General features: G+C 47.8%; 1 protein-coding gene across 5 annotated transcripts in view; it reads right to left on the bottom strand.

Annotated features, from left to right (window-relative positions):
• The window catches only part of DEPDC5 (DEP domain containing 5), a 170,875-nt gene that overhangs the window by 23,516 nt on the left and 132,439 nt on the right, over positions 1-14,920 (bottom strand). For all 5 annotated transcript variants that reach the window (XM_006894814.1, XM_006894811.1, XM_006894812.1 and 2 more), the window contains 4 exons: positions 11,315-11,392; positions 9,482-9,614; positions 8,093-8,201; positions 6,939-7,163 (listed from right to left, as the gene is read on the bottom strand). In XM_006894814.1, coding sequence (XP_006894876.1) covers positions 6,939-7,163; positions 8,093-8,201; positions 9,482-9,614; positions 11,315-11,392 — 545 coding nt within the window. The remainder of the gene's footprint in view (positions 1-6,938; positions 7,164-8,092; positions 8,202-9,481; positions 9,615-11,314; positions 11,393-14,920) is intronic.

Here is a 14,920-nt window from a genome sequence, read left to right as displayed (position 1 = left end):
GATTCTGAGGCTCCGTCTAACATACTTTGGACATGTTGTGAGGAGAGACCAGTCCTTGGAGAGGGACATCATGCTTGGGAGGGTGGAGGGACGGTGCAGGAGAAGAAGGCCCTCTATGAGGTGGATTGATTCGGTGACTGGGATAATTGGAATGGGAGTGTCAGAGACAATGCGATTGGCACAGGACAGAGCGGAGTTTAGGGCTGTTGTACATAGGGTCGCTATGAGTCGCAAGCGACTCAGCGGCACATAACAACAACAACAATCAAGAAAAAAAGAAATTTAGTGTGACCTTTTGAGCCAAAGACTGAGACAGGTTAGGAGCTGACAGAACTCCAGTGACACCAAACCCCTTATTTTTCTAACAATGCTTTTTCTTCTTTCCTTGGCAAACAATGAGAGACCTTCCTGGTGTTAAAAGATGGTTGTTACGTGCTGTTGAGTCACCTGTGATCTTATTGTGTCCCATATGCCTATCTCTGTTACCCCAGTCACTGAATCAATCCATCTCACAGACGGTCTTTCTCTCTTGTGCTTTCCCTCAACCCTCCCAAGCATGATGCCCATCTCCAAGGACTGATCCCGCCTTGCAACATGTCCAAAGTATGTCAGAATCCTTGCCTCCAAGGAGCAGCCTGGCTTTACTCTCTCCAGGATGAACTTGTTTGTTCTCCTAGCAGTCCATGGTGTATTCAATATTCTTCTACAACACCATAGCTCAAAGGCATCAACTCTCCATTTATCATTCCTAGTCACTGTCCAGCTCTCTGATGCATAGCAAGTAACTGCAAAAACCATGTCCTGTATCAGGTGTACCTTGACCCGCAAATTCATGAAGAGTTACAAGATTAAGGAAGATGAAACCCTTAGCCTGGAACACAGAACAACCCTGCCTGCAAGCTTAAGTTAAATAAGTTCCCCCAAAGGTGTTTTATAGAACCACCAGTTTAAACCAGTCTCCTCAGCATATTAAATTCCTCAGACAGTGACAGACAAGTGACCTTCCCTGAAAAGTGAAAAAGAATGCAGTTCTCTCAGCAGGATTCCCAGCAACCCCATGGGAAGCTGCGCATGTGCAACACCCAGAGTTAAGTCATGACAAGTGATCCCAGGAGGCTCTGCGATGGATTCTATGTACCTGTGCACACATCTCCTCTCTATAACCCTATCTTTTCCCTGCCCATCCCCAAGATGGTAATGAATACTCATGCCCTTTTCCTACCTTTAAAAAAAAAACAAAAAACCACACAAACAAGCAAAAAAAGAAGTGTGTTCTCACAGAATCAAAACAGCAGTGTCAACATGACCATGCCTGAAGCCTGTTCTGAGGCAACAACCAAGAAGCTGCTGTTCCCATGTGCTGTTGAGTCTGAGAAGAACGGCTCCGTAGGGTTTTCTTGGGCATAATTGTTATGAGAGCAGACTGCCAAGTCTTTCTCCTGCAGAGCCAGGGGGTGGATTCAAACTGCCACCTTTTCAGTTAGCACCTGAGCACTGGCCCCTCTGCACCACTAAGACATCTTAACCAAAGAAAAAGGGCAGCAAATGGGCCAGAACCTGTGCTTGGTATCCCATGACGCTAAATTTGCCTCTTGGCTAGCAAGCAGGATTATCAACAGACCGGAGGGCAGAACTGCTACGCTTTCAACATTCTGACAAGGCCTAATGACTCCAGACCTAATGTTTCAAATTCAACTTCCTCCAGCTCTACCAAACTACTAACTACTCACGGTTTTCATTTTATTTTTTTTAAAGTTATTGACTGTGGTCAAGTCCTGGTCTGGGTGCTAGCACATCACTGGAGAAAATCAAGAACATCGCAGCTTAAACCCACGTGGCTGCAGAAAACCGCCTGGACTGGACACAAACACTGAATGCAGATGGTGACAGGAGCAAAAGAGACTTAAGTAGAGCCAGCGGCCTGGAGTGAGCGTGTTTGGTGACCTCCCTTGTCCTCTGTGTGGAGACCTGAGCGGGTGAGACGGTGAAGGACCCCAGGAACGTGGGCAGGGCTGCTGCCAAGTAAGCAGAAGGAAAGAGCCTGAAGCAGAAGTGTGCTCAGTGGATTCGCAGCCACACGAGGAAACCAGCGCAGTGAGGCAGAGCTGACAGGACCCCACCATAAGATGAGGCCGCCTGAACGGAAGCCAGTCACAGAGCCTGTGGGCTGCTGAAAAGATGCTTTTACCCTGAGACAATATTGCAGAGACAATAGAGGACCCTGCCTGGCCAATGAGCGTGGTACCCCCTTGTGTGGTACCTCCTCAGATCTTCAAAAGGTCCTGGGTGTCAAGTGACCTACAAAGGAGCATGTGCAGAAACCCCAAAGACTGGATGACAGTTGAGTGCAATAGAGCAGGTGAGAGGAAATGGAGGCTAGGATTAAGGGGTGCCAAAGAAAATAGGAAGAAATGGTCAATTCAGCATCTACATGGAAGAAAGAACTGATAGCACTGACTGCTGGACTAGTGGGCAGCTGAGAGGGAAGGAGAGGTGCCAACGAAAGCCTGACTGACTGGAATGGGAAGGGAAAGATCTCAGAGGCAAGGATGGTGAAGCTTCGTCTCACATACTTTGGACGCGTCATTAGGAGGGGCTATTCCTTCCAAAGACACAGCGTGCTTAGAAAGCTGGAGGGTCAGTGAAAGAGAGGAGGCCCCTCAATGAGACAGACTGACACGGTGACTGCAGCAATGGGCTCAAGTGTGTTGGAGAGGATAAGGATGGTGCAGGATAAGACAGGTTCAGACCTTTGTTCATGGGGTCACTGGGCTATACTCGATTCACTGCACCCAACAGCAACAGCAACAAGGGGATAAAGGGATGTGAGAGCAACAACAGGAGCTGTTTGACCACTGTACGTTCGGTCATCTAAATGGTGATGCCAAGTCGGCGGGAGAGCATGACCTGGGGTGGACAGGCTGGGTTTGAGTGGAGTCGAGTGCAGCTAGTGACGATGTGAACCCTATCCCATCTGCAGCCATCCTTATCATCTCTGATACGCGGAGACATTTGGAACTGGCCAGACCAGGGACAGTCAAGGTGATTAGAATGTTGAGATGACAGAGATATGAGGGACACCATGCTGAGAAGTCAGAGATAAGAGAAGAAACCAACCAAGGAGGCTCACGAGAAAGGAGGAGCGAGTGGGATCCCAGAGATTAGGGGATGTTAAAGGGGGAGTCAGGGGTCACCTGCCCAATGCTGCTGGCGGGCAAGGGAGATGAGGACTGAGCCAGGAGGAGGTCTCCGGTCACTGGGAGGAGTCGCTCTACAAGGAGGGATGGACACAACCTGAACAGAGTTTCTACTTGGTTTTGTTTGGCTTTTGACAACGAGAGAGAAGGGGGTGCTTTAGATGAGTGGGCAGTTTAGAGATGAGTGACCTTTACAGACTTGCCCGAGCGTCTGAATACAGCCTTTCATACACATTACGCTTCAATATGTTGTTTGTTGTTGTGTTCCATCAAGTCGGAACCGACCCATAGCTGACCCTCCAGTGGGTTTTCAGAGGCAGTTAATCGCACAGGAAGAGCTTGCCCGTGATCTCAACATAAAGGAGACAAAATCCCACTACTGGACCAATAAGCAACATCATGATAAAAGGAGAAACATTTGAAGTTGTGAAGGATTTCATTTCACCTGAATCCAGAATCAATGTTTATGGAAGCAGAAGCATTCATGAAGTTGTGGGGTGTTGTGTGTTTTTTTGTTTGTTTGTTTTTTGTTTTTTTGCATTGGGCAAAAGGCCTCTTTAAAGTGTTCAAAAGGAGAGATGTCACCGTGTGGTCTAAGGTGCACTCAAACCATGGTATTTTCAATCACCTCAATATACAGGCGAAAGCTGGGCCAAAGAAGGAAGAGCACAGACCACCTTTGAATTATGTGACAGTTACGAATATCAAACTGTCGGAAGAATGAATGCAGGGACTTCTGGTGGCTTAGTAGTAGGGAACTGCACTGCCAATGCAGAGGTCTGCAGTTCAAATCCACAAGTTGGTCTGTGATTACCGTGACTTACTGCCTCTGAAAACCTGCTAGGGGGTCAGCTATGGGTCAATATCAAGTCACGAGTACACAATAACAACAGCAGAAGGATGAATAAATCTGTCTTGGAAGAAGTACAGTCAGAACACTCCTTAGAAGCAAATACTTCAAAACAATTAAGAAGTATCAAGTCACCCCAGCAACAATAGCAAAGTTCAACAGGGCAGTAAACAAGAAAAATGCTCGCAAGGTTGTGGAGAGACTGGAACTCTTATTCACTGCTGGTGGGAATATAAAATGGTACAACCACCATGGAAGGCAATCTGGTGCTTTCTCAAAAAGTTGGAAATAGAAGTGCCATTTGACCTAGCTAGGCCACTGCTGGGAATACACTCTAAAAAAACCAGAGCTGCTATGCAAACAGAAGTATGCACACCCATGTTTACGGCTGCGGTATTCACAACAGCAAAGAGATGGAAGCAACCCAAGTGCCCATCACAAACAAATAGGTTGAAAAACTATAGTACATCCACACCATGGAATACTATGCAGCCCTGAAAAACAATAGACTCATAAAATATTGCATAGCATAGGGGAGCCTGGAGGACATTATGCTGAGTGAAATTTCTGAATCACATAAGAACAAATACTGCATAACACTACTGTCATAAAATAGGATAGATGGGGTGGGAGCTGGGGTGTTGGGGAGAGAATGGGAAAGAGTGGATTAGATACAGATGAGGGAATGAACTGTCTGGAAGGAATATATGATTAGGTATTATATGTTTAACAATCTAGAACAAGGCATACATTTTGTGATAGGATAATGTGCAACAATGAATTAAAAAAAAAAAAAGGCAGCATGGACGTTGGACATGTCCCATCCCCAAGAGAAAGTCCCTGGAGAAAGACATCATGTTTGGTAGGGGATCAGAGAGAAACAACACGATGACTGTGGCAATGGGCTCTGACACAGCACTGACAGGGAGGACAGTACATGACCAGTCGCTGTTGTGTCTTGTTGTACTTATGGTCCCTAAGGGTTGGAACCAACCCAACAGCACCTAGCAATGACAGACCATCACTTGTCTGTCACTCTGTCATACTGTGGTGGCTTGCATGCTACAGCCTGTGCCACTGTTATTTCAACTACCAGCAGTGTCACCCGTGGTGGACGTATTTCAGCAGAAATTCTAGATTGACAGTCAAGGAAGGCACAATTGGCGGGCCCACTTGTGAAATAACTGACCAGTGGAAACTACAAATAGTTTATAACAATGTCTAGAGATGAACCCCTCAGGTTGTCACTGTCTGCCTTCGAGCAGGAACCATCCCGTAACTGACCCTCCAACGGGTTTTCAGAGGCTGTAAACTGTACAGGAGAAGACTGTCCATCCTTCTCTCACAGAGCAGCTGGTGGATCTGAACCGCATGATTTTGAGATTGCAGCACTTCTGACCACTAGGCCAGCAGAGCCTAGTTGGTAGGCGCTTACTATCTGCATGCTTGGTGGAGATCTTCGTCAGGTAAAAAGCAGCTGCTTCTCACAGAGATGGACTGACGGTGGCTGGAACTACGAGTTCAAGCACCACAGTGCGTATGAGGATGGCACAGAACCTGGCAGCATCTCACCGCTTTACTCAGGGCCGCTGTTTCATACAGAGGCACCTCACAGCCACAGCAACAGCGAGAAAAGCAGGAAGCAGGGCTGACAGAGAGAGCAGCGGGCGGCAGGGCAATCGTGGGGCCTATCTTTTTTTTTCCACTGTGGCCTCAGTGAAAATTTATAGGACAAATCCATTTTCCACTCAACTACTCAGATATATTTTGATTTGTGACATTAACTACAATACCCACATTGTAACTACAGTCGCTCCTCCTGTATACCTGTATCTTCCTTTTCTCTAGTGATATCACACTGGGGGCAGGGGAGGGGAGGGGACAGGAGTTAGTGGTTTGAGGGCCGAGAAGGAATGGACTGGTCACTGGAAAGAGTATGTAAATGGACTCCAGGCCCCTTGAGGTGGTGAATTGAAAGGGAGATGAGGCAGCAGGCTGTAGCCCCCATCACCCCAACCCCTGCCAGTGCAACACAGGCCAAGAAGGCACAGACTTGGTCTCCTAAGGGCTATCAATTTGCTATGTGTGTGGCCAAGGCCGAGGATTTCATGATGCAGCAGAGAACTGATTGCTGTGCCAGACCACCATTTGGCGATAAGAATTCTGGACAGCTGGGCCTTTAAAGACAAACAAGAAGCTGAAGCTGAGGGAGCTCTGGTGGCCTAGTGACAAGAAGCTGTACTGCAATCCCAAAGGCACACATGGTTCGAATCCACCAGATGCTCCGCTGGATAAGGAGGGGCAATCTCCTCCTATGCCAGTCGGATCTGATTTGATGGTACACAACAAGGAAAAAAAAAGCAGCTGCAGCTGGGGATTTGACTCAGTGGTTGGTTCCCACTCTCCCAGCAGGGATGATGAGAAGGTGGGAGTTTCCAGCCTACCACCCCTCGATGTGGAGGCACATGTGGTGAGGAGGAAGAGGGGAGGTGGATGCTAGAAATGGGCAGTTCCTCGCTGTCCTGAGATCTAGGACGCACCAGTCGTCGGGGAGGGGTCCTCTGGCCGGAGTGGACCAGCAGTGAGCACCGGTCCATCAGATCTTATCCCTTGCATCCTCAGAGTAGCATGTTCCAGTCGCTTCTCCCCACGTAAGCTGCTCACTGAGCCTGACGTAAATGCTACTGACCCGTTTGCTGGCTGGGATGATAAGGATTTCTACCCACCCAGCCACAGTCAAAGAGCCCACTGGGCTGGTGGAAGACAGCCAGGGTGACATCCACGATGGGCCCAACCCCAGCTTCACAGCATCAAATCCTTGAGTGGATGCACCTTCCTGCTCCCACCGCACAGGACACCCCAGGATCCCACCCGGAACCCTAGGCACCTACCTAAAAGGGCAGCTGCCTGGCTCCGCCCTCCGAAGCTGCGGCTGAAGGAGCTGTGTCTGCTCGCGTAGGAGGCCGGCCGGCTGGGCAGCCAGGGCAGGAGGAAGGCGGGGATCTCTGAGTGCAAACGTTCCTCGGCCACAAAGGCCACCTCGAACCACTTGCGCTGGAAGCTGGTGAACTCGTCCTTGGCGGTCGTGTGCCAGGTGGCGGGCTGCTGCATGGTCACTGGGAGAGGAGGGGGGAAAGCGGGGCAAGCTGCCTCAGCTTACACACTCACAATCCCATCTGAGAGCTCAGGAGAGGTGACAGCAAATGCACCAGGTGACCCTCTTCTGAGAGGTCACCGACACCTCATCCCATTTCTCATTTCTTGAGCACAGAGTAGGAAGAAGCCTTTTTAACAGGACAGGAGCTCTGGGCCCTGGGTGCACTGAGGATGCTGGTTCGAGGCTTGGCACCTCCATGGATTCACAAGCCTGCTCTGAGGAGGCTGCCACAGCCAGCCTGCCTTCCAGAGGGAAGAGGTGCAGCCAGGGCGCTCCTCAGAGGTAACCATGGGGAAATTTTTGTCTCACAAACTCTGGACCCTGCTATTGGGATGGGCCACGCTTTAGAAAAGGACATCCTTCTTGGCAAGGCAGTGCCAGTGAAAAAGAGGAGGACCCTCAAGGAACTGGACTGACGAGTGGGCTTAAGGACAGCAATGACGGTGAGGGCGGCACACGGTCGGACAGGTTTCGATCTGTTGAACACAAGATCACTCTGAGTCGGATTTGACTCTACAGCATCCAACAGCAAAAAAGAGACCCAGCAAGCAAAAAACACTAACGTCCCAGACCAGAGCCGGGGTCTGTCGTCACCAGAACCACCAGTGCTTGGAGTGGGATGAGGGAGGACATAAAAACAGCTACCGAAGAATTGACCCTGGAGAATTTCCCTCACTCCAGGCACCTCAGCTTCATTTAGATTTCTCATCCACCCACACTGAACATACTGGAGCCTACAAACCCTGTCACTCTGGCTATGCTTAAGTAGTTTTTTTAAAGGCTCAAAGAAGTTGACAGATGCATCAATACAAAGGCATGCATGGAGCTTGAGAAGTGTGTTCCTTTGAGGAGAAAAGTCATCAGGGAAAACACTAGCCCATCACCAACCTCGGTCCGGCTCTTTGTCTGTTACGATCTTGTAGAAATAGAAGCCATAGATGAAGGTCCGCAAAGCTTCTCCAGATGCGTGTGTGATGAGCTGCTCTTCCAACATTTTCTAAGAGCAAAGACATTGACACTGAAATCTCAGCAGAGGGGAATCTTAAAGCTGCAGCCCTCAGTTATGCGCTGGAACCTCCCCTGGCCCCACAGAGACAAGACCCCTGCACTACGCTAACTGCTGTGCTTGGGGGTCTTGAGTGAACAGGAGCTGACCAGGAGCTTGAGGCTGTGTCATGGCTTGAATTATGGTCCCCAAAATACATGCATATGATATATAATGCGGAAGCTATGCAATGATCTCCTGTGATCGGCTAAACCAAACAGCTGTGGGGAGATTAAGGGTGGAATGCAACCCTCCCTAATCCCAATCCTAATAAGACAGAAGGGAAGTTCTGCTAGAGTGTACCCTCTAGAGACAAGAGAGGAGGAGACTGGACCAAGGGGTAGGGAACCAGTATCACCAAGAAATACTCGCCAGGATCTTTTTTGGACCCAGGCCCTGGTCCATGAAGCTCTTTGATCCTGGGAAGACCAGAATGCATTTGAGGTGGTGGTGGGGGGTGGTTAGTGGTGTCTCAAAGGAATACCAGGCCTTCAGATGCTTCCACCTGTGGTATCTCTGCTGTAGAAGCACTATATGTCATTGTCGTTGTTGATTACCATTGAGTCAGAACTGACAAACAGCAGATTTCTCCAGTGGGTTTTCAAGAGGCATTAAATCGCACAGGAGATTGTTTGTCTTTCTCCCATGGAGCAGCTGGCAGATTTGAACCAAGTGCTTTTGCGATGGCAGCTCAGCTCCTTACCGCTAGGCCACCAGAGTTCTTACATGTTGTTAAGAAAGGCTATTCCTTGGAAAGGGACATCATGCTTGGAAAGATGAAGGGTCAACAAAAGAGAGAAAGACTCTCAACAAGAAGGACTGGCAGTGACTGCAGCAGTGGGAAAGTGTGTCAGACGATGAGGACTGCACAGGTCAGGACAGGGTTCAGGTCTGTCGTTCTTAAGGTCACTATGAGTCATATTTAACTTAACAGCAACAATACAAAGAAGACACAGGGAGGGTGTTCCCCGGGAATCTTTCCTAGACCTTCGTCTGAGGTTCTAAAGTCCACAGATTCCCTCCAGAACATTTCCGATCTACCAGTTTTCAATCAACAAAGTGTCCCTCGAAGGTAGACCTGTTCTTGTGTGCATGTCCTCACACCCATCAACAGCAGATTCTCGCACACAACATGCTGCAGTGGGCAGGGCCACTGGTTCAGAAACTCCAAGAGCTCTGGGTGTGTGGTGCTGTGAGCAGACAGCGTGGCGGGGCTCATCCTTGAGTCTCACCTGCATGATGTCGACGGCCATCACCTGAGTCTGGACGCCCTCCACATTGTTCACCAGCCAGTGCACCACCTCGGCGCTGATAAAGCAGCTCGGCGAGAGGCCCTTCTGTTCAGAAAGCAGCTGGACGCCGGTCCTGAGTTCCAGGAGCACAGAGCAGGGTGCACATGCCCGTGATGGGGCCGAGGAGCATGAAAAGAAGAGAAAGAAGGACTCCTGCGAAAATGCTTGGCTTCTGAAGTGAGACCCATAAAATAACTCCTCTCCACTCGTCCTTGTTGTTATGTACTGTTGAGTCGGAACCGACCCACCACTGACCCACCCAGCAGGTCTTCAGAAGCAGTAAATCAATCACACAGGAGGAGAACGCTCCTTTTTCACTCGTGGAGAGAAAAAGGTCCAGAGAAATTGTCATAAGGAAACAGAGGTGTTACTGAGAGAAAAAAAGAGAAGGGACCAACATCTATAAATTACCCAATATTCGTTAGGGAGCTTTGGTGGTTTAGTGATAAGGAACTGGGCTGTCAAGCCAAAAGCATCTGGTTCGAATCCACAAGCTGCTCCAGAGGAGAAAGATAACCAATCTCCTTCCATGCAATTTACTGCTTCTGGAAACCTGCTGGAGGGTCAGCTATGAGTTGGTTCTGACTCGACAGTAAACAATGATAACACTGAATAAGGAGTTGTGTTGCCAATCTAAAGGCAGGAGGTTCAAATCTACTAGCTGCTTTGAAGGAGAAAGATGTGCAATGTCCTCCCTGGTGATTTACTGCCTCTGAAAACCTGCTTAGACTGTAGGCTCTGAGTCAGTTTCAACTCAAAAGGATGTAAAAACAACAATATTTGACAGTCATCATACTTTGTTGTTGCTGTTGTTATTGTTATGTGCCATCAAGTAGCCTGTGACTCATAGCAACACTATGTGCAAATGCTCTCAACCCTGCTCCATCCTGTGCCAGCCTTATTGTCTCTGACACACCTACCCCCAGTACCCCAGTCACTGAGTCAATCCATCTCACACAGGGTCTTCCTCTCTTGTGCTGTCCCTCCACCCTCCCAAGCGTCATCACTCCTTGAAACATGCCCAAAATATGTCAGATGAAGTTTCAGAATTCTTGCCTCCAATGAGCAGTCTGTTTTCACCCTCTCTAGGACGAATTTTTTTTGTTCTCCTAGCAGTCTACTGTATACCAGCAGCACAGCTCAAAGGCATCAATTCTCCTTCTATTATCCCTAATCACTGTCCAGCTTCCTGATGCACAGCAAGTAATTACAAAGGCCATGGCCTGGATCAGGTGCACCTAAGTCTCTAGAGTGACATCATACTTAGTTGTTGTTGTAAGGTGCCATTGAGTCGAACATGACTCACAGTGACCCTAGGAACAAAAGATCTCAACCCTGTTCTATCCTGTGCCATCCTCACACTTCCTGACACACAAGAGCCCATTGCAACAGTCATTCCACCTGATTAAGGGTCTTCCTCTCCTTCACTGACCCTACACCCTTCCCACCATCGTGTCTCTCTCCAAGAAACAGCCCCTCCTAGCAACATGCCCAAAATACGTAAGGTGAAGTCTCATCATTTTTGCCTTCAAAGAGAACTCCAGCTGTTCTTAGTAGTTTACTTAAATTTTTCATTTACTCGTTACATCAATCCTATGACAGCCACTATTAGACCATTTGACAAACATGGTAACATAGACTCAGAGAAGTCAACTTCCCCAGGCCTCCCAGCTGATAAGCAAGGAGGGGTGGCATATAGCTGTAGCCCTGCCAGGGCCTGGGCCCTTGGAGATCTGCCCGCTCCTGTGTCCTCACAATGTGATGCCCACTTACGAGGGGTGCTTCATGGCTTCCAAGATCTCCACGAGGGTAGAGGAGGATGTCAGGGTGCTAGTGGCCAGTTGCTGCAAGCTGAAACACAGAGCATCTGGTCAGCATACATGGGGGCAGAAATACAAACCTTGGGAACACACTCCATTTCTGAACAGATCATCCGGGAGGCTGGGCTCTGAGAAGAGGAATGTGGCATCAGGATTAGAGGAAGACTCATCAACAACCTGCATTATGCAGATGACACGACCCTGCTTGCGGAAACTGAGGAGGACCTGAAGTGCTTGCTGCAGTAGGTCAAAGTCTTAACTATGTATTGAAGCTCAACATCAAGAAAACAAAGATTCTCACCACAGGCAGCTTCATGATAGATGGTTAACAGAAACTGTTAACAACTTCCGTTTGCTTGGCTCCATAATCAACACTCTCGGTATGAGCAGCCAGGACAACAAAAGATTGTATTGGGAAAGTCTGCTGTCAGGGAACTCTCCAAAGTTCTGAAGAGCAACAAAGTCAGCCTGAAAACAAAGGTGCGCCTGATCCAGGACACAGTCTTTGCAATTACTTGCTATGCATCAGAAAGTGGGACAATGACTAGGGATGATAGGAGAATTGATGCCTTTGAGTGTGGTGCTAGAGAAGGGTCTTTATTTTTATTATTTTTTTGTACATGTACCGTCAAATCAGATCTGACAGGTACAGGAGGAGATTGTCCCTCCTTCTCCAGCAGAGCATCTGGTGGATTGGAACAGTGTACCTTTGGGATTGCAGTACAACTTCTTGCCACTAGGCCACCAGAGCTCCCCTAGAGAAGAGTCTTGAATATACCATGGACTGCTAGGAGAACAAATAGGTTTGTCCTAGAGAGGGTGAGACCAGGCTGCTCCTTGTAGGCAAGGATTCTGAAGCTTTGTCTGACATACTTTAGACAAGTTGCAAGGAGGGAAGGGTGGAGGGACAATGCAAGAGAGGAAGACCTTGGATGAGATGGATTGATTCAGTGACTGGGGTAATGGGGATAGGTGTGTCAGAGGCAATAAGGTTGGCTCAGGATAGAGCAGGGTTCAGAGCTGTCGTACAAAGGGTTGTTATGAGTCACAGGCTACTCGATGGCACATAACAACAACAAACAACATATTGACACTTACAATGTGCCTTGATGTCTACAACATGAGGCTATCTTGAGGCTTCTACCAAAGAGCAGACTTTTAAAAAAAAAATAAAAGAGAACTAGTTCTCTGTCCAAACTCACTCAGCCTTTCTAAACAGCACCCTATGTAACAACCTGCCTCAGGCCCAACCAGCCCAATCACAGAAATCTCCCAGAGTCCTCTGGTTTAGCCCCAAGTGGCGTTCCCATGTTGCAATACTTGATCTTACCAGACACAGCTGGGTTATTAACTTGTAGGAGCCTTGGGGGATGAAACCTCAGCATTGTCACTTACCAAGTAAGCTGGCTTACTATAGTTTTTCTTGGACCATTTCCTCATCTGAAAAATGGTGCGAACACTATTGCTGCCTTTCAGGGTTGTTGGGAGGTTCATGTATATCAAACACCAAGTGGAGAACTGATCCTCACAGTGTCCAAAGGACAGACAAAATTAAACGTAGTAACAGGAACAGCCACCCTGTGAAACTCATGGGTTTTTAGAGAAGCTGAAAAGCTGAGAAGCAAGAAAATCTGGTCTTAAACACGGCCAGCATGTTTTCAGAGCCTGGATCTTTCCAGCACCTGCTATCAAGTTCTGCCTTTATGAGATCATGGCCCCTTTAAAACATATTTAGCACTTAGCTACTGAGCATGGGATACACATGGCTGACACTCTACCACATTGGGCAGCTCCAGCCTTACCCAGGGAGCTCTGGAACCCTGCTAGAGAGTTACACTGCCAACCCAAAGGCAGATGGTTCAAGTCCCCTAATTGCACCTAAGAAGAAAGATAGGTAATCTCTTCCCATGTGATTTACAGCCTCTGAAAACCTGCTGGAGGGTCAGCTTTGAGTTGGTTCTGACTTGATGGTAATGACTTTGAGGTTTCTGTCGCTTAGCCAATAGTCATCAAGTTTCTCAAATCTCTCTTTCCTAGTGCCAGGCTCCTGCCCATGGCTATCTGGAGGTCCCAGGATCCAGGTGAATGTTTCAGAACCTCAGGGTCCTCTGAAGACCCCAGAAGTGAACTTCCTTTTCCATTCTGAATCTGCACTGCCAAGCGCAGTGCCCAAAGTCGTCCCATCTATGAACACCTTCACCAGTGAAAATGCAGCCCATTTCCAAGCAGCAGTCTCAACTTCTAGTAAGGTCATTTTTTTAAAAAAATAAATAAATTTTTTTGTGTGTCCCATCAAATCTGATCTAACTGGTACAGGAGGAGATTGTCCCTCCTTCTCCAGCAGAGCATCTGGTGGATTCAAACCAGGTACCTCTGGGATTGCAGTCCAGCTTCTTGCCACTAGGCCACCAGAGCTCCCTTTGCTAGTAAGTTTCATGCAATGCAATCAGCCCTCTACCTTGTCCATCCACTCATCCTGCTTCTACAGGCCATGCCATTTTTGAGGGGCTTCTCATTTCTAAACACTCAAGTCCTCTTTTCTTAACAAATCAGAAGAAAACTTGCTGTTCTACCCTTGTATGCAAAGAGGAAGCAGGGAAAAGTATGGCCTTCTCACACATTCTCCACACAGACACTCTAACCTCCTGCCAATGGGCTGCATTAAAAAGCCAATCAAGGCTGATGGGGTGATGGTGATGTTTGACAAGTCATTATTTATATTTTAAGGATTTCATATTTTAAGCGATTGGATTTGCTGTTGGATCACTAGATTTATGAAGGAATTTCCCACAAATGGCTTGTAGAACATACTGTCATACAGTTCATGTCATCATTTTCTGTTGCAGGAAACCACTGTACCACAGAATGCTAAAACACCCGTGGTACCCAGTATCTCTTGTATATATAGGTTTTTGCAAATATTGTTCTGAAATGCTTAACTTCAGAATTATAACTTTTAAAAAAATCTTCTGAAAATGTCACACAACGTGAGGGCTGGTGCCTCCTCTCCTTATAAAACCCCAAATGGCAGGAGGGAAGGAGAGGAGAAGGAGGGAAGAAGGTGCACAAGGCAGAAAAGAATTATAATTTTTAAAGTAAATAATTGTTTAAATCTATTTTGTAAAGATATAAAAGTACAATAGAATCTCTAGTTGTTGTTATGTGCAGTCGAGTTGCTTGCGACTCATACCGACCTTACGTACAAGAGCCCTAAAACACTGCTCTATCCTGTGCCAACCTGTGCCTGTCTCAGACACACTCATTCCCACCACTCCACTCACAGAATCAATCCATTTCATCAAGTGTCTTCCTCTCCTGCGTCTTCCCTCCACTCTCCCAAACATGATGTCCCTCTCCAAGGACCAGTCCCTCCTTGCAACATGTCCAAAGTATGTCAGACGAAGCTTCAGAATCCTTGACTCCAAGGGGCATTCCGGCTTCATCCTCTCCAGGACAAACCTGTTTGTCTTCCTAGCAGTCCATGGTATATTCAACACTCCTCTCCAGTCCCACAGCTCAAAGGCATCAATTCTCTTTCTATCATCCCTAGTCACTGTCC

The sequence above is a fragment of the Elephantulus edwardii genome, unplaced genomic scaffold (assembly GCF_000299155.1).
Source record: "Elephantulus edwardii isolate Elephantulus edwardi_28Jun2011 unplaced genomic scaffold, EleEdw1.0 scaffold00151, whole genome shotgun sequence".
NCBI classification, from domain to species: Eukaryota; Metazoa; Chordata; class Mammalia; order Macroscelidea; family Macroscelididae; genus Elephantulus; species Elephantulus edwardii.
This window is presented reverse-complemented; position numbering and strand designations above follow the sequence as displayed.